Consider the following 20,296-nt stretch of genomic DNA (forward strand, 5'->3'; position numbering starts at 1 on the left):
TGTGGATCTGGGGGGGGGTCGTTTATTGGGGGGGGCTGCTCGGGGCTGCCGTAGCAGTGCGGCGGAGGTTGGCTGCGGAGTTGCCATAGCAACTGCATCCCCATCCTCATCCTCCTCATCTTCAGCCCCAGCCCTGCCGCCCCCAGCCCCCCGCCCCCCCCCGCCTCCATAAGGAGGGCTCCGGAGGAGGGGGGGAGGGGCGCGGGGGGGGGTGGTGGTTTTGGAGCTTTCTCAGGGGTGGGGTGGGGTGGGGGGGGGGCTGAGCCCCCACTTTGTGTTCAGCTCCAGCCTGGGAGAACCAAGGACTCAACCCCCCCCAGACCCAACCCACTCTGGACCCCCTCAGCATCGCCAACCCCCCCAGACCCCCAGCTCCCCCCACTCCCCTCACCCCTGCATCATCAACCCCCCCAAATCTCCCCCAGCACCTCACCCCCCCCAGCCACTCCCCCCAATTCATCCCCACCCCCCCGAACACCCCAAACCGCCCCCAAGCGCCCCCCACCCGCAGCTACACCCCCCCCCCGCCAGGCGCCCCCCCAAATCTCCCCTTCTATCCCCCTGCCCCCCCCGACTGGTCCCGGTTGGCTCTGGGTTGGCTGAGCCAAGGGGACTGTGGCTGTGGGGCAGGGGTGGCACTGGGGGCACTGGCACCCCCTTGGCTGCCCTGGCACAGAGGTGCCAGCTCCGGTGGTGGCCTGGTCCCTACTCTCCCCCCCCCTCCTTCCCCAGTCCCTAGCACCGAGCCTGTGGTGGTGGCATCGAGACCGTTGTGGTGGCACTGGGGCCGTTGTGGCACTGACGCTGTTGTGGTGGCACTGCAGCGGTGGCAGTGGCACTGGGGCAGTTATGGTGGCATCGGGGCTGTGGCGGTGACACTGGGGGGGTTATGGTGGCACCGGAGCCATCGTGGTGGCATCAGAGCAGTGATGTTGGCACTGAGGCCCTTGCGGTGCTGAAGCTGTTGTGGTGGCACTGCAGCTGTGGCAGCGGCGCTGGAGCTGTGATGTTGGCACTGGAGCTGTTGTGGCACTGCAGCTGTGGCAGCGGCGCTGGAGCAGTGGTGACGGCTCTCGGGCTGTGGTGGCATCAGATGGTGTCGTAGTGGCACCAGGGGCCGTTGAGGTGGCACCAGGGCTGTTGCGGTAGCAGCGGGGCTGTGCCAGGGCTGTTGCGGTGGCACCGGCGCGGTGGGTGCGGCACTGGGAGCTGCCTTGGTGGCACCGGCGCTGCGGTGGTGGCACCAGAGGCTTTGGTGGCAGCAGCGGGACCGCACCGGGGCTGTTGTGTTCCTCCTGGCACTGCTGTGCCCCCCCAGTGCCAGGCACGGGCATCGGTGAGACAAAAGGGAGCGTAACCGAATCCCCCACGTGACGCACCGGAGCCGTCCCAGCTCTGCCACCGGCACCGCCGCGATGTGACCCCCCCGTGCCACCCTGCCCCTCCCCCCAACTTTGGGCACCCTCCGTGCCCTGCAGCTGCGCCGCTGTCAGCCGGAGCCGGGACATGAGCTCAGCGGGGTGAGTGGCACCGAGTGGCACCGGGACGGGGCGGGGGGGGCGTCCCGGGAACTGGCGGTGCGGCTGCAGCCGGTGGATGAAACGGGGGGGCCGGGGGGGGGTGGTTGTAACGGGAGCCCTTGTTAGGGAGTGGCAGCACCGGGGGGGAGCAGGTGGCATCGCAGGGGGGTTGGAAGCCCCAGGAGGGGGTAGGTGGCACGGGGGGGGGTGAGATCCCGGTGACATCGCCGGGGTGGGGCGGTGGTACCGGGAGCGCCTGGCAGGGAGTGGCAGCCTCGGGAGGGGAGTAGGTGGCATCGCTGGGGGGCAGTCGGCAGCCCTGGCAGAGGGTAGGTGGCACTGCGGGGGGGAGGGGGCAGGGTGGCATCGCGGGGTGCAGTTTGCGGGGGGGGGTCGCGCTTGTGCTGGCAGCCCTGGCGGGGGGCGTAGGTGGCACCGGTGCGAGGGGCAGCACGGCCGGGGGTCGGCGCGGGCAGCTCTGGGCCCCTGAGCAACCCCCCCCAACCCCCCCCCAGGGCCATCCCCCCCCCTACTGCCCCCCCCCGGGCTGCGCCTGCCTCTTTAAATATGCAAATCGCCCCCCCGCCCTCGCGCGGCGCGGCGCCGCCCTGGCCAATCAGCGGCGCCGGTTGCTGGTTGCGGTAACCACTGCCGGGCTCGCTGACCAATCGCGAGGCGCCTTGGCCGAAGGGGGCGTGGCCTCCCCGCCTTTCCCCGCCCCTAGCCCCCTCCCTCCCCACCCCTTGCCGCCCCCTCCCCGCCGCGGTTCCCGGTCCCGGTTCGGGCGGCGGCGGCAGCGGGGAGGGGGCGGCGGTGGCGGCCCCCCCCGCAGGTGAGTGTGGCGCCCCCCGACCCCCCCCCCTTAGGGCCAACCAGGGACCCCCTCCCCTCCCAAACCAGATCCCCCCCTCCCCGAAAATGCCCCACCCGCCGGCTCCGGTCCCACCGGGCAGCCCCCGGTGTGGGGGTGCAACCGTTGTGCCCTGCCCCCCCCCCGACTAATTCCGCTATAGCATCCCCCCCCCCGCCCCGTACCTCGCTTTCAGCCACCGGTCCCCCTCCTCCCGCTGCCCCCTCCCCAGTGCAAGCCCCCTCCCCGCTCCCGGTGCACCGGGGCAGCGCCTCCCTCTCCCGAAGCCGCTCCCGGTGCTGCCGGCTGCGCCCCCCCCGCGGCGCTGCAGGTGCAGGGCTCGGCTCTTTCCCTCCTCTTTTGCTGGGGGGGGTCTGAGCCTCCCTGCACTTTGCGTGCCCCCCCCCGCCCGATCCGTTACCCGGGGTGGGGAGGGGGCTTAGCGCGCGTTCCCCGCCCCCCCTCCCGGTTCGTCCCCTGCCGGTGTCCGTCCCCGCCCCCCCCCAGTCTCGGGGTGCCATCAGTGTGCCCCCCCCGCAGCTGCTGAAGGTCACCGCTGCTGGCCTGGGGAGCTGGGGGGGACACGCAGGGGTTTGGGGGGGGGGACAGGTCCCGGTGGGATGCAGCAGTTCGGTGCTGTGGTTCCCCCCCCGGTAAAATCGGACCCCCCCCCCCCCCCCCGCCAACCCTGAGGGGGTCACTGCCACCTCCGGGGGGACTTTGCCCGCCGAGTGCCACTCGTGACCGTGGTGTGTGGGGGTCGCGGTCCAGGTGGGGCTGGCAGTGAGTGTGCCCCCCCCAGTGTGCCCCCCCCTCCCATTTCCACTTCCCCCCCCGGCACAGGTGGCTCAGCCTCTGCGGAAGGACTTTCGCGGGGGGGCTCTAACTGCTGTGTGTGGCCCCCCCAGACCCGCAGCGAGCTGAGGATGAGCCAGGGGGTCCCAGCAACCTGCCCCCCCCCCGCGGCACAGGGTGAGTGACCCCCCCCGAGCCCCCCCCCAGCGGCACAGGGTGAGTGCCCCTCCCCCCTGCCCCCCCCATCTGCCATGCGCGATTTTGGGGTTTCCTGTTTTGCTTGCGGGGCTGGGGGGGGGCACAGCCTGGGGGGGCAGAGTTTGAAGACGCAGCTTGGGGGTGTGTAGCTTGGGGGGGGGGCACAGCCTGAGAGTACAGCTTGGGGAGGGCGCAACTTGGGGGCGCAGCTGGGGGGGCACAGCCTGGGGGGTTATAAACTGGGGGGGGGAGGCAGAGCCTGGGGGGCACCACCTGAAGAATGCAGCCCGGGGCGGGGGGGGGGCACAGCTTGGTTGGGCAACTTGGGAGGGGCACAAGGGGGGGGACACACACACAGAGTTCAGACGGGTATGAGCTGGGGGGGCACAGCCTGGGGGGGGTCACAGTCTGGGGGTGTCATTAGGTGCTTAGCTGGGGGGGGCTGCTCCGATGGGTGCATGCTGGGGGAGGGGGTCAGGAGGTCGGCGGGTGGGGAGGGGGCTCCTGAGGGGTAGATTTGTCGCGGGGGGGGGCAGAGGCTCCCCCAGGTGGGGAGGGGGCTGCTGGGTGGGGGTGTTTTGCTGCGGGGGGGGTCAGGGGTCGCTGCGGGGGGGGTCAGGGGTGGCTCCGGGGGGGTGTTTTGCCCCGGGGGGAGGGTCAGGGGTAGCTCGGGGGGGGTGTTTTGCCCCGGGGGGGGGGTGAGGGGTGGCTCCGGGGGGGTGTTTTGGCGCCGGGGGGGGTGAGGGGTGGCTCCGGGGGGGTGTTTTGGCGCGGGGGGGCCGCGGCGGCTGCGCTGCGGTTCTCATTCATTATTGAGCTGCGGATCCGATGTCGGCTCCGGAGCAGCCTCCGCGACCCCCCCGCGGGGAGCGCAGCCTGACACCCCCCCCCGCGCCCCCCCTTAAAGCCATTAATGACCCCCCCCGGACATTGGTACCAGCCCCCCCCAAAGGAAACTGTGTCCCACGGAAGGGCTCGGGGGGGGAGGAAGAACTTTGACCTTTCTCCCGTGGGTGCAGCTGTGTGTGGGGGGGTCCCAACTGAGCACCTCCTCCCTTGCCCCCCTCCCAAAATGTGTGCCCCCCCCGCAGGGTGGAGCTGAGCTGAGGTCCCCAAGCTGCTGCTCATCTCCTGCCCCCCCCCCGCAGAGCTCCCCCAAGATGTCCTACTTCACTGAGCACTTCTGGGTAAGCCTGGACCCCCCCGGCCCTCTGACCCCCCCGTGGGTGCCCCCCCCAGTGTGGGTGCCCCCCAACACTCCCATGGCTTCCCCCTCCCCAGTATGAGTGTCCCCCCCCCAGCATTGCTGCCCCCCCCCCCCATTATGAGTGCCCCCCCAGGGGCTCCTCACTGCAGAGCTTGGGGGGGTCCCCCCAACCTTTTTAATCTGGGGGGGCTCAATGCCCTCATTAATGCTGTTAATTGATGGGGGGAGATGGGTGCTGGTGATGCCCCCCCCAGTTCAGTGCCCCCCCCCTCCGGGGTTCCCCATCCCAGCCCGTGGGGGGGGGGGGGCAGGGATTGCTGCTTCCTGCTTGGGCTCCGCAGCTGCCTGCAGCTTCCTCCTGCCTCAGTTTCCCCCGGGGGGGGGCACTCTGCAGCCACCCCCCCTGCCCCCAGCTCTGGTTTGGGGGGGAGGGGGCAGACAACACCCCAAAAATAGCCCCTGGGGACAGGCTCAGCCCCCCCCGCCCTGCCCCCCCCCGCGGGGCACAGCGTTGATGGTGGGGGGGGGCTGTGGGTGCCTGTGCTGGGGGTGCTGGGGGGGGGGGGATGGGGGTCCTGGGTGGTTTGGGGGGAGGCTCAGGGTGCCCATCTGTGGGCACTGGGTGGGGGGGTGGGTTTGGGGGGGGTCTCTGGATGCCCACCCTGTGGGTGCTGTGTGCGTTCTGGGGGGGGGTCTTGGGGAGCTGGGGGGGGTCGGAGGGTGTCTGTGTGCCCAGGCTGCGGGCACTGAGTGGCTTTTGGGGGGGTCTTGGCGTGCTGGGGGTGCCGGGGGGGGGTGTGGGGTCTGGGTGTGCCGGGGGGGGCCGCGGGTGCGCGCGGGGGGCGGGGGGCGCTGACGCGGCCCCCCCAGGGCGAGAAGCTGCTGGGCTTCGATGTGCTGTACCACAACATGAAGCATGGACACATCTCCACCAAGGAGCTGGCAGACTTCGTCCGGGAGAGGTACCCAGGGGCGGGGGGGCACGAGCAGGGGGGGCGGGAGGTGACTCCCCCCCCCCAAATCCTCACCTCCTGTGCCCATCGCTGCCCCCCCCAGAGCTGCCATCGAGGAGAACTATGCCAAGGCCATGGTGAAGCTCTCCAAGATGGCCACGAACGGGACCCAGCTGGGGTCAGTGGAGGGTGCTGGGGGGGTGGGGGTTGGCATCGGGGGTGCCCTGAAGGAGATGGGGGGGGGGGTGGGGAGGGATGGTCCCTGCTCACTTGTGCCCCGCCCCGTGCCAGGACTTTCGCCCCTCTGTGGGAGGTGTTCCGGATCTCCTCGGACAAGCTGGCACTGTGCCACCTGGAGCTGATGAGGAAGCTGCAGGACCTCATCAAGGAGATCTCTCGCTACGGGGAGGAGCAGGGCAGGGTGCACAAGAAGGTACCCTTGGCACACCTTTGCCCTCGCCCACCCTGCCTGCCCACCCCCCAAACCCCGACCTGCCCCTCTGCCACCCCAACAACCACCATGCCCACCCAGTACCCACCCTGCCCACGCACCGCTCAAACCCTACCCAATGCCCACCCACACCCTGCCCTGCCCACCCAAACAACCACCCTGCCCACCCATGAACCCCCTGCCCACTCACCACCCAAAGACCCACCCTGCCCACCCACTGCCCAGTACCCACCCGCACCGCACCGTGCCCACCCCTGCCCACCCCCGCAGTCCAAGGAGGAGGTGGCAGGGACGCTGGAGGCTGTGCAGCTGCTCCATGGGGTGGCACAGCTGCTGCCCAAGTCCAAGGAGAGCTACCACAGCAAGTGTCAGGAGTACGAGCGGCTGCGCAAGGAGGGCACCAGCCAGAAGGAGATCGACAAGGTGAGGCATCCCCTGTGGCACCACCCTGGCTCCTGTGCCCACCACAGACCGTCCTGTACCCCCCCGTGCCCCCTCAGCTGATTCCTCTCCCACCCTGTGGTGGTTCCTGTGCCCGCGGTGGTTTCTTGCCCCCCGAGGTGCTCCCTGTGCCCCCCTGAGGTGGCCTCTGTGCCCCCTCCATGGTCCCTGTGCCCCCTCCATGGTCCCTGTGCCGCCTGAGATGATCTCTGTGCCCTCTCCGTGGTCCCTGTGCCCCCACATCGGTCCTTGTGCCCCACTGCTCCCCCTCCCCATGGTGGTCTCAGACCACCCTCGCTCGGTCCCTGTGCCCCCTGCTGGTCCTCGTCGCCCTGCCCACGTTGGTCCCTGCCCCCACACGGGTGCCCGTGCCCCACTGGTGCCCTCTGCTGGCGGCTGCCGGCTGGTGCCGCCGGCTGATGCCCGCCGGCGGTGCCAGGCGGAGCTGAAGTGGCGCAAGGCAGGGGAGGCTCTGCGGCGGGCGGTGGACAAGTACAACTCTGCCCGCGCCGACTTCGAGCAGAGGATGCTGGACTCGGCCATGGTGAGCACTGCCAGGGCGTGGGCACTGCGGGCAGCAGTGGGAGGCTCCCACCCCCCTCCCAGCACAGCCTCTGTGGGCTGGTGGTGGTGGCGCTGGGCATAGGATGGGTCCTGAGGGAGTGCCAGCCTGGCTGAGAGTCCCTTCATGGGGACAACACCCTCTTGATGCCACCTCCTTGGTGGTGCCAGTCCCTGGAGATGGCCCTCGGGGCCATGCCAGCCTGGGGCCGTTTGCTGGGGGTGCTGATCTTTGGGGATGTGCCACCTTGACTTAACCCTCCCTGCCTGCCCAATGCCAACCCTTGGGGAGCTGCCACCTTGGCTCAGCCCCTGTCCACTGTGCCCCCTGCCCCCAGCGTTTCCAGGAGGTGGAGGCAGCTCACCTGCAGCACATGAAGGGCCTCATCAGCTCCTACTCACACTCGGTGGAGGACACTCACGTCCAGATCGGGCAGGTGAGAGCCTGGCAGGGGGAGGAAGAGGAGATGCCAACTCTGGGGGACACCACTCAGCTGGTGTCCAAGAGAGCCAATGGCATCCTGGGCTGGCTCAGGAGCAGTGTGGGCAGCAGGGCAAGGGAGGTTCTTGTGCCCCTGTGCTCAGCACTGCTCAGGCCACCCCTGGAATGCTGTGCCCAGTTCTGGGCTCCTCAGTTCCAGAGAGATGTTGAGGTGCTGGAAGGTGCCCAGAGTAGGGCAGCAAGGCTGGCAAGGGGGCACAGAGCCCTGTGAGGAGAGGCTGAGGGAGCTGGGGGGGTGCAGCCTGGCACAGAGGAGGCTCAGGGCAGAGCTCATTGCTGCCTGCAGCTCCTTGCCAGGTGGGGTTGGGCTCTGCTGCCAGGCAGCCAGGGCCAGAAGAAGGGGACCCAGGCTCAAGCTGTGCCAGGGCTGGGTCAGGCTGGAGGTAGGAGGAAGTTGTTGGCAGAGAGAGTGATTGGCACTGGAATGGGCTGCCCAGGGAGGTGTCAGAGTGCTCATCCCTGGGGGTGCTGAAGCCAAGCCTGGCTGGGCACTGAGTGCCATGGACTGGTGACTGGGTGGGGCTGGGGGAGAGGTCTGCATGAGCTTGGAGCTCTCTGCCAGCCTGCCTGACTCTGTGACTCTGTGGGGTGTGTGTGCCCCCCGGGGGTGCCACTCTGCCTCTGCTGCCCCTCAGGTGCATGAGGAGTTCAAGCAGAACGTGGAGAACATTGGCACCGAGATGCTGCTGCGGAGGTTCGCCGAGAGCAAGGGCACAGGGCGCGAGCGGCCAGGTGAGGGCTGCAGGGTGCCCACCCCGACCTGCCAGTGTCCACCCAGCCCCTGCTGGGGCAGGAGGGAGAGAGGGAGGCAAGGAGGGAAGGAATCAAGGGGTGAAGAGGTCCTGGGAGGTGGGATGAGGGATGAAGGATGCAGAGATAGAGGGATGAAAGGTCCAGGGATGCAGGATGCAGGGATGCAGGGACATGAGGGTTCTGGGATCTGGGATCCAAGGATCTAGAGATGCAGACAGGATGCAGAGATGCAGGATTAAAGGATGCAGAGATGCAGGGAGGTAGGATCCAGGGACACAGGTGCAGGACCAGTGTCAATGGATATAGGGATGCAGGAACTAGGGATGTAAGGACACAGAGATACAGGATGCAAGGATGCAAAACCAAGGGATGCAGGGATCTAGAGAGGCAGGGATCCAGAATCTAGAGATGCAGGCACACAAGGGTCCAGGGATGCAGGGATTTAGGATTCCATAGACAGTGGGATGTGGGGATGGAGGATCAGAGGATGTCGAGGTTAAGGATCCAGGGAGTTACAGATGCAGGGATGTGGGGATGCAGGGATCCAGGCAGGCAGGGCTCAGCCACAATCCTGAGCTGATCCCATTTTTCCATGGCAGGAGCCTTGGATTTCGACGAGTACCGCCTGGCCCCAGTGCAGGAAGGCAAGTACGTCTGATCCCAGCGTCCATCCCGGGCTGGGGGGTTGGGATGGAGGGAGGAGGGAGCTGGGAGAGGCTGCTCCAGAGCTCTGACCCTCCCCTTCCTGCAATTCCCATCGCCAGGACCTAAAAGGAGCCGCAGTAAAGCGTTCCGGATCCCTGGGTTGAGCCGGAAAGAGAGGGATCGAGATGCTGGGTACGGCATCCCTGAGCCCTGCATCCCTGAGCCCTGCATCCCTGAGCCCTGCATCCCTGTGCCCTGCATCCCTGTGCCCTGCATCCCTGTGCCCTGCATCCCTGTGCCCTGCATCCCTGAGCCCTGCATCCCTGTGCCCTGCAGCCCTTGATCACTGACCCTGGATCTCTGTCTCCCTGTGCTACCTTGCTGGATCCCTGCATCCTTGCCTGCACCTCTGGATCCTGTATCCCTGTGTCCTTGCATCTCTGGACTCTGCATCCCTGAATCCTTCATGCTGTATCCCTTTCTCCTTGGATCCCTGCATTCCAGCATCCATTGTTTTTTGACTCTGTATCCCCTGCTCCCGGGATTCTTACATCCCTTTTGATCCTGCATCCTCATGTCCTGCATCCCTGTATCCTCTGCTCCCTGGATCCCTGCATCCCTTTTGATCCTGCATCCTCATGTCCTGCATCCCTGTATCCTCTGCTCCCTGGATCCCTGCATCCCTTTTGATCCTGCATCCTCATGTCCTGCATCCCTGTATCCTCTGCTCCCTGTATCCCTGCATCCCTTTTGATCCTGCATCACTATATCCTCTAATCCCTGGGTCCCCACATCCCTTTGGATCCTGCATCCCTATGTCCCCATATCCCTGGATCCTTTCCTCCCTTTGGATCCTGTATCCTTGCATCCTGCATCCCTGTATCCTCCGCTCCCTGGATCCCTTCATCCCTTCCCAACTCTGGGATCCTAACCCTCCCTCCTCCCTCCCCAGGGAGTCCCCGGATGCTGAGCTGGTGAGTATCCCAGTTTCCAGCCTTTGGGATGGGGCTTGTGTCCCTGCTGGGAATGCTGGAGGATCCCTCCCTGCCCCCAGGGCTGCCCGGAGGTGGATGAGGATGGCTTCACCGTGCGCCCGGACACCTCCCGCTGTATCCTTAGGGATCTGAGGCGGGGGGGGGGGATGAATGTTGGGATTTGGGGAGGGGGAGATGGTGAATGTTGGGATTTGGGAGGGAGGGGTGGATGGTTGCTGGGATTTGGGGGAGGGAGGATGGTGTTGGGGTTGGGGGTGGATGATCTGAGGGATTTGGGGATTTGGGGGGGGGAAGATTTGAGGGACTGGGGGGGGGATGGGTGACTTGGGGAATCGCGGGGGGGAGGCAGGCTGGGTGAGTGCCTGGCTGTGGGGAGGGGATGGATCCGCTCCCGGGCTGCTGCCTTGACTCTCGGGGGGGCGCTTCAGCGGAGGGGGACCCCCGCGGCTGCTCCTCCAGCGATTCGGATTACGACGAGGAGGAGCCTCGCAGGTTTTACGTCCACATCAAACCGGTGCAGCCGCGGGACGGAGCCGCCAGCGCCGAGGCCGCCGTGGAGCAGCTCAAGGCCACCGTGGGGAACCTCATCCTGAACCCCGCCCTGGGGGTGAGCCTCACCGGGGGGGGGGGGGGGGGGGCGAGAGGGGGGAGGAATTGTGCAGGGTCCCCTCCCCAGGGATCCTCTTAGGGTCAGCTCTGACCTCCCCCCGACCCTTGGCTCCCTCTTCTCTTGCAGGGCACTGTCAAGCGACACTCGTCCAGTGAGTGGCAACCCCCCCGGGGCTCCGTGTGTGTCCCCCCCCGTCTGGAGGGTCTCTGTGTCCCCCCCGGGCTCTGTGTCCCCTTCTGTCTTAACAATCCACCCCCATGGATATGTTCAGTGACCCCCCCCCGAGGGCTTTATGTCCTCCCAGGCCCTGTGCCCCCTGCGGGGACTCTGTGTCCCCCCCCCCGAGCTCCGTGTCCCCTAACTCTGCCTGTCCCTGTCCCCCCCCAGGGCATTTGGCACCTCTGACCCCAGCCCCAAGCGATGCAGACTCTGAGGGGCCCCTGGCAGGAGGTGAGGCTGTGCGGGGGGGTCCCGAGGCTGTGTCGCCCCCTGGCCGTGGGTGACAGTGGCTCTGCAGCCCCTCCCCCCCCCCCAGCGCATTCCCTGTCCCCACAGGTGCCAGAGGGTGCCCAGCAGCAGAGGTGAACAGGTACGGGGCAGGGAGGGAGTGGGGTGCCGGGGGGGGGATGCACCCCCAGATGCTCTCCCCGGGGCGGTGGCACTGAGCTGTCCCCTCTGTCCCCTCTGCCCCGCCCAATGCAGTGGCCCCGGGAAAGCCCCTCCGGACCCCTTGCCCCCAGCTGCTCTCTTCGGGCCCCCCCTGGAGTCTGCCTTCGAAGCAGAGGACTTCCCAGGTGAGGGTTTTGGGGAGGGGGGCTCGGGGGTGACCTCCCCTCCCCCAGCCCTCCCTGCGGCGCTCTGACCCGGTGGGGGTCGTCTCTCCACAGCCCCCCGTGCCTACGTCCTCACCTCTTCTTCCTCCCCCTTCTCCTCTTCCTCCCCGGAGAACGTGGAGGACTCCGGCTTGGATTCACCCTCGCACCCCCCCCCCCGGGCCCTCCCCCGACTCCAGACCCTGGACACCGCAGAGCCCCCCCCCCAAGCCGGACCCCCCGCACCCAGCGCCCCCCAGCACCGCCCCCCCCCGCGGCACCTGGGGGGCAGGACCCCGCAGCCCCCCCGGCCGCCCCCCCGAGCCCCCCAACTTCACTGCCTTCAGCGGGCAGGGGGCTGGGGGGCTCTGGGAGGAGGCGGGGGGGGGAGCCGCTGCCCGGGCCCGCAGCGCCCCCCCCCGAGAAGCTTCCTCCCCAGACCCCTTTGGGGAGCCCTGGGTCAGAGCCCAGAGCCCCAGCAGGGAGCAGCAGCCCCCCCCCAGAGCTTCTTCCAACTCGGCTTCCTCCTCCTCCTCCCCGGCCCCCCAGAGTGGGGGGGAGTCCTCCAGCCCCTCCCCCTGGGCCGGCCAAGGGGCAGGGACCTCAGCGGCTCCTGCAGCTCAGCCTGAGCAGGGTGAGTCTGGGGGGGGGGGCAGCAGCTCCCCCCTTTAATTTTGCCTCCTTCTGCTCCTTATTTTTGCCCCCCCCGCCCTTAATTTGGCCTCCCCTTTACACTGATCTCTGCCCCCCTTAGCTCTAACCCCCCCTTAATCTTGCCCCCCCCCCTTAATTTTGGGAGGGGTCCCTTAATTTTACCCCTCCCCCTTTTAATTTTGTCCTCCCCCTTTAATTCTATCTCCCCCCCACCCCCCCGCTCCCCACTTGTGCCCTGCCAAACTCCTGGCACTGCTGACCCCCAGCTGGGCACCCCCCAGGGGAGGTTTCTACCAGGGTGAATCTTTAACTCCCCCCCTCAATTTATGCCCCCCCCCAGACGCTCTCCCTGCCCACCCCACCGCAGCCCCCCGGGAGGTGCCACTGGTGGCCCCCCCGCGGCGGTCCCGTAGCAGGAGGGCAGCAGCTGGCACGGCCGCGGGCAGCAACAGCGACCTGGTGCGTGGCATCGGGGGGGGATATGGGAATGGAGCTGAGCTACCGGGGGGGGACCACCTCCACCAGTGGGGACCCCTCGCCATGGTGGGGCCCCCCCTGATGCCAGCTTGCCCTGCCCTGCAGTCTCGGTCGCTGAGCCCCTCCCCCTCCTGGAGCTGTGCCCCCTCCCACTCTGCCCCTGCCAGCCTGGGCGAGAGAGGCTTCTTCAGCGTGCCCCCCCCGGCGCTCGGTGGGTACCAGGGGGCTCTCGGTGGGCACCGGGGGCGCTCGGTGGGCATGGGGCGGGCCCCAGCCAGCTCCTCCCACTCACAGCAGGAAAGCTCCACGCCCCTCCCAGCCCCCCCCCGGGGGTGCCCTAATTGTGCCCAGTCCTTCCCTAACCCCTGCCCAGTCCGTGCCAGTCAGGCTCCAGGCCCTCTGCCAGCCTGTGCCAGGGAAGCTCCAGCCCCTCCCAGCCCCTCCCAGCTCTTCCCAGTCCCTCTCCAACCCATCCCAGTCCATCCCAGTTAGGCTCCAGTCCCTCCCAGTCCCTCTCCAGTTCCTCCCTAACCCATCCCAGTCCATCCCAGTTAGGCTCCAGTCCCTCCCAGTCCCTCTCCAGTTCCTCCCTAACCCATCCCAGTCCCTCTCTGGCTCCTCTCTGACCCTCCCCACTCCTCCTCCATCCCCTCCCAGTCCATCCCAGCTCTCGCTGCTGTGTTCCGGGGGGCTGGGGGTGGCTGTCGCCGGGGGGGTCCCATGTCGCCGGGGGGGTCCCAGCTGTGCTGTCCCCCCCAGGGCTGTCTCGGGGCCCCAGCCCCGTGGTGCTGGGCTCCCAGGATGCACTGCCTGTGGCCACTGCCTTCACCGAGTATGTCCATGCCTACTTCAAGGGGCACGACACTGACAGGTACTGGGGGGTGCCAGGGGGTGCCAGGGCTCCTTGGTGGCTTCCTCTGATGGAGCTACAGCAAGGGTGGAGAGGGAAGGAGCAGCTGCTGGCATCTCCCTGCACTTGTGCAGAGCGTTTGGCGCTGCCCAGCATGGCACCCTGGCCACCAAGGTGGCACAGCATGGTGGGCACTGACTGGGGCTGGGCACTGGCTGGTGGCACTCAGGAGCGGAGACCCACAGCTCAGTGTCCACATGGGGACCAGGGGCAAGTGGTGCCCTTAGGGGTGGCTCCTGGGAGTGGTGCTGTTTGGCTCCTGTGGCAGTGAGAGGGGCACTGGCACTGAGGCAGCCTCAGCTGGTTTGAGCTGGCACCAAGCTGTGTGCTGCTGGTGCCACGCTGCAGGGAAGGGACCTGGGCAGGCTGCAGAGCTGTGCCCAGGCCAACCTCAGGGAGCTCAACAAGGCCAAGGGCAAGGTCCCTGCAGCCCTGAGCCCCCTGGGGCTGGTAGGAGGTGCCCCTGCCCCATGGCAGGGGAGGGGTTGGCACTTGATGCTCCTTCCCAACCCAGTGCCTCTGACCTCACCCCCTTCACCCTGTGCCCAGCAGCTGCCTGGTGAAGGTGACAGGGGAGCTGACCATGTCCTTCCCTGCTGGCATCATCCGGGTCTTCAGTGGCACCTTGGCACCTCCTGTGCTCAGCTTCCGCCTGCTCAACGCCGCTGCCATCGAGCAGTTCCTGCCCAACACTGACCTGCTTTACAGGTGTGGGCACCTGGTGGCACTCTGGCATCCAGCTGTGGGGTGGGGCAACCTGGGCAGGATGGTGGCAGTGGTAGGGAAGTGGTCTCTGGGTATGGACTGTGCCTGGGTGGGCAATGGATGGACCTTGAGGGGTGGTGGGTGGCAGTGGTGGGCACTGGTATTGGGCTACAGGAGATGCCAGGGGGTCACAGTCATCCTTGGAGGTGGTGGATGCCAGGATAAGCAGCTGGTGCTGGGCTACAGGGGCACAAAAGTCCTAGGAGGTGGTGGGTACAGTACGAGGGAGCTGGTGCTGGGGCACAGAAGGGGAACTGGGCACACAGTGGGGTTTGGGATCCAGGGAGTGCCAGGGGGACGTGGGCATCCTAGATGGTGATGTATGCAGTAATGGGTATCTGGTCTTAGGGTACAGGAGGTGCCAGGGAGGCACTGGCACCCTGGGAGGTGGCAGGTGCAGTGATGAGAAGCTGGGTACCAGAGTCTGTGGTGTTGCCAGGGGGGGGCTGGGGTCATCCTTGGAAGCTTGCAGGTGCAACAAGAAGGAGCTGGGTATTGGGGTGCCAGTGAGTGCCAGGCACCATTGCTTCTGTGCCCCACATGCCTGCAGTGACCCCTCCCAGAGTGACCCCAGCACCAAGGACTTCTGGCTGAACATGGCAGCCCTGACTGGGCACCTGCAGAAGCAGGCAGAGCAGTGCCCAGCTGCTTCCTACTACAACGTGGCCCTGCTCAAGTACCAGGTGAGCCCTGGGCAGGGGGGGGAGATGGCACCACCAGGTGCCCCTAAACTCAATCCCTAGGGGGGCAAGGGGAGGTCATAGAACCAGAGCAGGGAGGAGGTTGGCAGAAAGCTTTGAGCTCCTGGGGCTTGGCCTCTCCTCTGGGCAGCCCTCAGTGCCAAGCCAGGCTGGGGGGGAGGAGGTGGAGAGCAGCCCTGCAGAGAAGGACCTGGGGGTGCTGGGGGGGCAGAAGCTGGGCAGGAGCCAGCCATGGGCACTGGCAGCACAGGAGGCCAAGGGCAGCCTGGGCTGGAGCCAAAGCAGTGTGGGCAGGGATGGAGAGAGAGGATCCTGCCCCTCTGCTCTGCCCCGGGGAGAGCTCAGCTGCAGGGCTGGGGCCAGATCCAGAGGAGGCCACAGAGGTGCTCAGAGGCCTCAGGAAGCGCTGCCGTGGGCACAGGCTGGCAGAGTTGGGGCTGTGCAGCCTGGAGAAGGCTCCAGGCAGAGCTCAGAGCTGCAGCTCAATATCTGCTGGGGAGGGACTGCCCAGGAGGGGCTGTGGGGACAGGCTGAGGGCAGTGGCTTGGAGCTGGAGCAGGGCAGAGTTAGGTTGGGCAGCAGGAGAAAGCTCTGCACAGGGAGGGTGGGCAGAGACTGGCACAGGCTGCCCTGGGCTGTGGCTGAGTTCCCATCCCTGGGGACATCCAAGCTCAGCCTGGCTGTGTCCCTGGGCAGCTGCTCTGGCTGGAGCTGTGCCTGCTGCCTGCGGGGGCTTGGATAAGGTGACCTGGGAGGGTCCCTTCCAGCCCAGTGCCAGCTGTGGTTGTGCCCCTCCCAGTTCTCCCGGCTGGGTCCCGCCTGGGCACCGCTGCGGCTCTGCGTGCGCTGGGACTGCTCCCCGGGCACCACGCGGGTCAGCGTCGACTACGGCTACAACGCCGCAGCCCTGGCACTGCCTGTGCCCCTCGCCAACGTCCACGTCCTGCTGCCCGTGGACGAGCCTGTGGCCAACCTGCGGCTGCAGCCTGCTGCCAGCTGGTAAGGGCTGGAGGTGGGCACGGGGCTGGAGGCCCCCAGATGGCCTGAGCTGGGGGCTGGGGGTGCTGGTGGGGACCCCAGGCTGGCAATTGGGGGGACAGGTAGGGTAAGACAGAGAGGTGGCAGCAGGGGGCTGGGGTAGAACTGGGGAGGGTTTGGGGGTGCCATGGGGACTGAGGCCGTGCCCATGTCCTGGCAGGAACCTGGAGGAGAAGAGGCTGCTCTGGAGGCTGCTGGACGTGCCCGGTGCCCCGGGGCAGGGAGGTGAGGCTGGTGCCCGCACGGAGGGCAGCGGGCAGGGGAGGAGCTGGATCCCGGCAGCCCCAGCCCGACCCTCTCTGTGTCCCCGGGCAGGCTGCGGCCGGCTCTGTGCCAGCTGGGAGCCGCTGTGTGGGCCCAGCAAGCCCAGCCCGGTGGCAGCGCAGTTCAGCAGCGAGGGCAGTACCCTGTCGGGCGTGGAGGTGGAGCTGGCCAGCGCCGGGTACCGCATGTCGCTGGTCAAGAAGAGGTTTGCCACTGGTACGTCTTGGGGGGCTGTGGGGGCCGCGTGTGCCCTTCCCCACGGCCCTGCGTGGGGGGTGCAGGGTCCTCTGCCCATCCACTGTGACCTCAGGGTACCCAGAGGCCCTTCCTCGGGGTGCCCAGGGTCCTGTTCCTGCTCTTTAGGGTGCCAAGGCAGGAGAGGGTTCCCTTCCTTGCTGCTTGGGGGGGGCACTGGGGTCTCCTCTCTGCTCCCCATGGCCCTGGGGGGCCCGAGGTGCCTTTTCCGGGGTGCACAGAGTCCCTTCCTCACTCCTCGGGGTGCACAGGGTCCCTTCCCTGCCCCCCATGGCCTGAGGCTGCCTGAGGTCCCCTCCCCAGGCCGCACGGGATCCTTTCCCTGCTCCCCACGACCCTGAGGTGTATGAGGTCCCCTCCCTCCCCTCCCCCACCCCGCACACCGGGCAGTGCCCAGCTTGGCGAGGGAGCGGTGCCCATCCTCGTGTGCTCATCCTGGTGACTCCTCCTCACCTTTCTCCTCCGCAGGGATCTACCTGGCAGGGTCCTGAACCAGCTCCCCCCGGACCCTCTGAGCCCCCACCCCCGGGGGGGCTTCTCCCTTTGGTTGTGTGAACTGGAAGCACTGGATGGAGCCTGGCTGGGGGGGGCGTCGCTGGGTGGGAGTTCCTCTGTTTCTCTTCCTCCTCCTCCTCTCCCTCACTCCGTGGCCGTCACCTCGTCGTCTCCTGCTGCCCGGGGGGGTGGGGGTGTCCCCTCCACCCTGCCCCCCCCCCTCCCCGTGCTGTGAAGGGAGCAGGAGCTGCTCTTTTATTAAACATTTTATTTTCTAATGACCCTTCCCCGCCCCCACCCCAGCCCCGCGCCGCTCCCTGCCAGCCTCCTGCCTGCCTGCTGCCAGCCTCCTGCCACCCTGCCCATCCCCGGAGCCTCCAGGCTCCTCCTTGGCAACGCAACGACTCTGCCGCGGGCACCTCGAGGGCACGCCGAGGGCTGTGGGGTTGGGTTCGAGAAGGGGAGGGGGAAGCGAACAGGGAACTTCGCCTGCCCCCGGGCCCGTCCTTGGCTCCGCGGGTGGGGCTGAGCCGGACCGGCGGGCGGGCACGGACAGACAGACAGGGGAGCGGGCACAGGGACAGACAGACAGGCACAGGGACAGATAGGGGAGCGGGCACAGGGACAGACAGACAGCGGAGCGGGCACAGGGACAGACAGACAGCGGAGCGGGCACAGGGACAGACAGACAGGGGAGCGGGCACAGGGACAGACAGGCACAGGGACAGATAGGGGAGTGGGCACAGGGACAGACAGGGAAGCGGGCACAGGGACAGACAGACGGGCACAGGGACAGATAGGGGAGTGGGCACAGGGACAGACAAACAGCGCAGGGACAGACGGGCATCCGCCTGGCAGCTGCCGAGGGGAGGATCCTCTGCCAGGCTGGGGGTGAGGATGGCCCCGAGCTGCTGCAGCAAGGTACTGGGTGAGGGGGGGTGGGCAGGGGGGGTGGGTTCTGGTCTCTCTGGCGGGGGGGGTGGGGGAGTGTTCGTGGCTCTTCGTGCTACAGCAGGGTCGGAGTTGGTGTTTCTGGGCACTGGGGACGGTGCCACCAGCTTCTGGCTCCGTCCCTGGCACCTGTGGGGTGCTGATGTGAGGGGCAGGCTGTGGGGGGTCTCTCTGCACAGGGGAGTCCTGTCCTGGTGCTTCACCTCGGGGTGGGGCAGGGGAGGGGTGAGGGCTGCTCTCGGCAAGCCCAGGTGGGCTCCTTGCACCAGGGACCACTACACCAAGAGCTGGTAGGGGGGGTCCTTGGGTACCCCATGCCAGTGGGTGCTGGGGGGAGGGTTGTGCCCCCCTTGCTGTCCACGGCCAAGGCTGGGGGCTGCAGCCTGCGGTTGGTCTCCCGGCGGTGACTCCGTCGCGGAACTGACAGTTTATTGCCCTCTCCGGGGCAGGTGCCCGTGTGCCAGTCCTGCCGCAGGAGATGGACTCTGACCCGTGCTCGGCAGAGCCCTGCCCAGTCCGGGCAAACACCTTGCTGGCTCACCTGTGCCCAGCTGGCACGGCAGGGGGCTGGATGGGAGTCTCCTTTGGGAGACAGCTGAAGCTCCACGGTCCGGCTCCAGCCTGGAGGGTGCCATGCCCCGGTTCAGGGCATCTCTCTGCGTGCAGGTGCCCAGGGGCTATGGGGACGAACGGTGCCAACGCCGCTGCCTGTCTCTCCTAGAGCACGTCCCCGCGGTGCCACACGCTGGAGCTGTGGGCTCTGGTGGCTGTGGGCTTCCTGGCACTCTGCTTCTTGCTCTCCCGCGGTGACCACCTGTGGCCCGACAAGACCTCGGAGTGTGCCCTCCCTGCGGGGCTCCAAACAGCCCTTCCCCCTCCGCCAAGCCTGCCCCCACCCCAGGCTTTGCCCACCCCTGCCCCGTGCGTGGCCAACGCCTCCGTGCACAACATCTCCGGCTTCTCCCAGCTGCCCACCCACGTCCAGGACTTCCTGCGGTACCAGCACTGCATCTCCTTCCCCGCCCTGCTCGACGTCCCCGGCAAGTGCGGGGGGCCCGAGGGCTCCCCCGGCACCTTCCTCCTCTTGGCCATTAAGTCGTCGCCTGCCAACTACAACCGGCGGGAGGTGATCCGGAAGACCTGGGGGCAGGAGAGGACCTTCCAAGGAGCCTCCATCCGCCGCCTCTTCCTCGTCGGGGTGGATCCCAGCGGCGGGCAGGCGGAGAGGAAGCTGAACAGGCTGCTGAGGCTGGAGCAGAGGGAGAGCGGCGACATCCTGCAGTGGCGCTTCAGGGACACCTTCTTCAACCTGACCCTGAAGCAGGTCCTGTTCCACGCCTGGCTGCTGCGCAACTGCCCTGGCGTCCGCTTCGTCTTCAACGGCGACGACGACGTCTTCGCCAACACCGACAACCTGGTGCGCTTCGCGGCGGGCACCGTGGGGCGGCACCTCATGGCGGGGCACGTCCTCGCCAACACCGGGCCCATCAGGGAGCCCTACAGCAAGTACTACATCCCCCAGCAGCTGCCGGCCCCCGAGCGCTACCCGCCCTACTGCGGCGGCGGAGGGATGCTGATGTCTGGCTACACCGCCCGCGCCATCGCCCGCCAGAGCCGGCGCCTGCGCCTCTACCCCATCGACGACGTCTACCTGGGCTTGTGCCTGGAGAGAGCGGGGCTGAAGCCCACCGCCCACTTGGGCATGCGGACCATGGGCCTGTGGGTGCCAGGCAAGTCCAGCCCCCTCGACCCCTGCTACTACCGGGAGCTGCTGCTGGTGCATCGCTTCCTGCCCTACGAGGTGGCGCTGCTGTGGGACTCCATCCACGACCCCCAGCTGCAGTGTGGCAAGAAGGTGACCTTCTTCTAGGGTGCCCAAGTGGCCCTTCCTGCCCAGGGTGGCCAAGCAGGACCAGGAACTGCAGGATGCCATCCTAGGGTGGCCAAGCAGGGCCAAGAGCTGGGAGATGCCATCCTAGAGTGGCCAAGCAGGGCCAAGAGCTGGGAGATGCCATCCTAGAGTGGCCAAGCAGAGCCAAGAGCTGGGAGATGCCATCCTAGAGTGGCCAAGCAGAGCCAAGAGCTGGGAGATGCCATCCTAGAGTGGCCAAGCAGGGCCAAGAGCTGGGAGATGCCATCCTAGAGTGGCCAAGCAGGACCAGGGACTGAGAGACTCCATCCATGACCCTCAGCTGCAGTGGGGCAAGAGGGTGACCTTCTCTGGTGGTGCACCCCCAGATCCCTGGTATCTGCTGCTGTCTGGGGGGGTGGTCTCTGAGCACCCTGGGGCTAAGCCCCCTCTTTGCCATGGCACTGCTGAGGACCACCCTGGGCACTGCTGAGGACCACCCTGCCCCTGGCCTGTTCCTGCCTGGGTTTACCCCAAATCTCTCCTCCCATGGAGGCCCTGGAAGGGGAATAAAGCAACCTGCTTTGAGTGTGAGGATGTTGGGGGGGGGCTGGAGCCTTCCTGGGGGGCAGGGAGGAAGGAGC

The 20,296-nt window shown here is 67.5% G+C and overlaps 2 protein-coding genes across 2 annotated transcripts; both read left to right on the forward strand.

The window, feature by feature from the left end:
- The first annotated feature begins 1,094 nt into the window (after nt 1–1,094).
- On the forward strand, nt 1,095–16,942 carry FCHO1 (FCH and mu domain containing endocytic adaptor 1). The gene is given in 30 exon segments (XM_064175292.1): nt 1,095–1,520; nt 3,214–3,342; nt 4,455–4,550; nt 5,441–5,532; nt 5,627–5,701; nt 5,815–5,956; nt 6,245–6,397; nt 6,855–6,959; nt 7,315–7,413; nt 8,114–8,210; nt 8,831–8,875; nt 8,996–9,068; nt 9,829–9,850; nt 9,931–9,985; nt 10,300–10,478; nt 10,608–10,632; nt 10,869–10,931; nt 11,037–11,070; nt 11,184–11,275; nt 11,369–11,463; nt 11,465–11,927; nt 12,288–12,406; nt 12,530–12,635; nt 13,184–13,295; nt 13,887–14,042; nt 14,650–14,782; nt 15,600–15,799; nt 15,999–16,063; nt 16,154–16,318; nt 16,826–16,942. Coding segments are annotated over 28 exon segments (3,015 nt in total). The 5' UTR covers nt 1,095–1,520; nt 3,214–3,342; nt 4,455–4,523; the 3' UTR covers nt 16,849–16,942.
- An 807-nt stretch (nt 16,943–17,749) lies between these two features.
- Nucleotides 17,750–20,246, forward strand: B3GNT3 (UDP-GlcNAc:betaGal beta-1,3-N-acetylglucosaminyltransferase 3). The gene is made up of 2 exons (XM_064174878.1): nt 17,750–17,773; nt 18,525–20,246. The coding sequence occupies exons 1-2, from the start codon at nt 17,750–17,752 to the stop codon at nt 19,671–19,673; spliced, it is 1,173 nt and encodes a 390-aa protein (XP_064030948.1). The 3' UTR covers nt 19,674–20,246.
- The last annotated feature ends 50 nt before the right edge of the window (nt 20,247–20,296 follow it).

The sequence above is a fragment of the Pogoniulus pusillus genome, chromosome 41, assembly GCF_015220805.1.
Source record: "Pogoniulus pusillus isolate bPogPus1 chromosome 41, bPogPus1.pri, whole genome shotgun sequence".
Classification (NCBI taxonomy): domain Eukaryota; kingdom Metazoa; phylum Chordata; class Aves; order Piciformes; family Lybiidae; genus Pogoniulus; species Pogoniulus pusillus.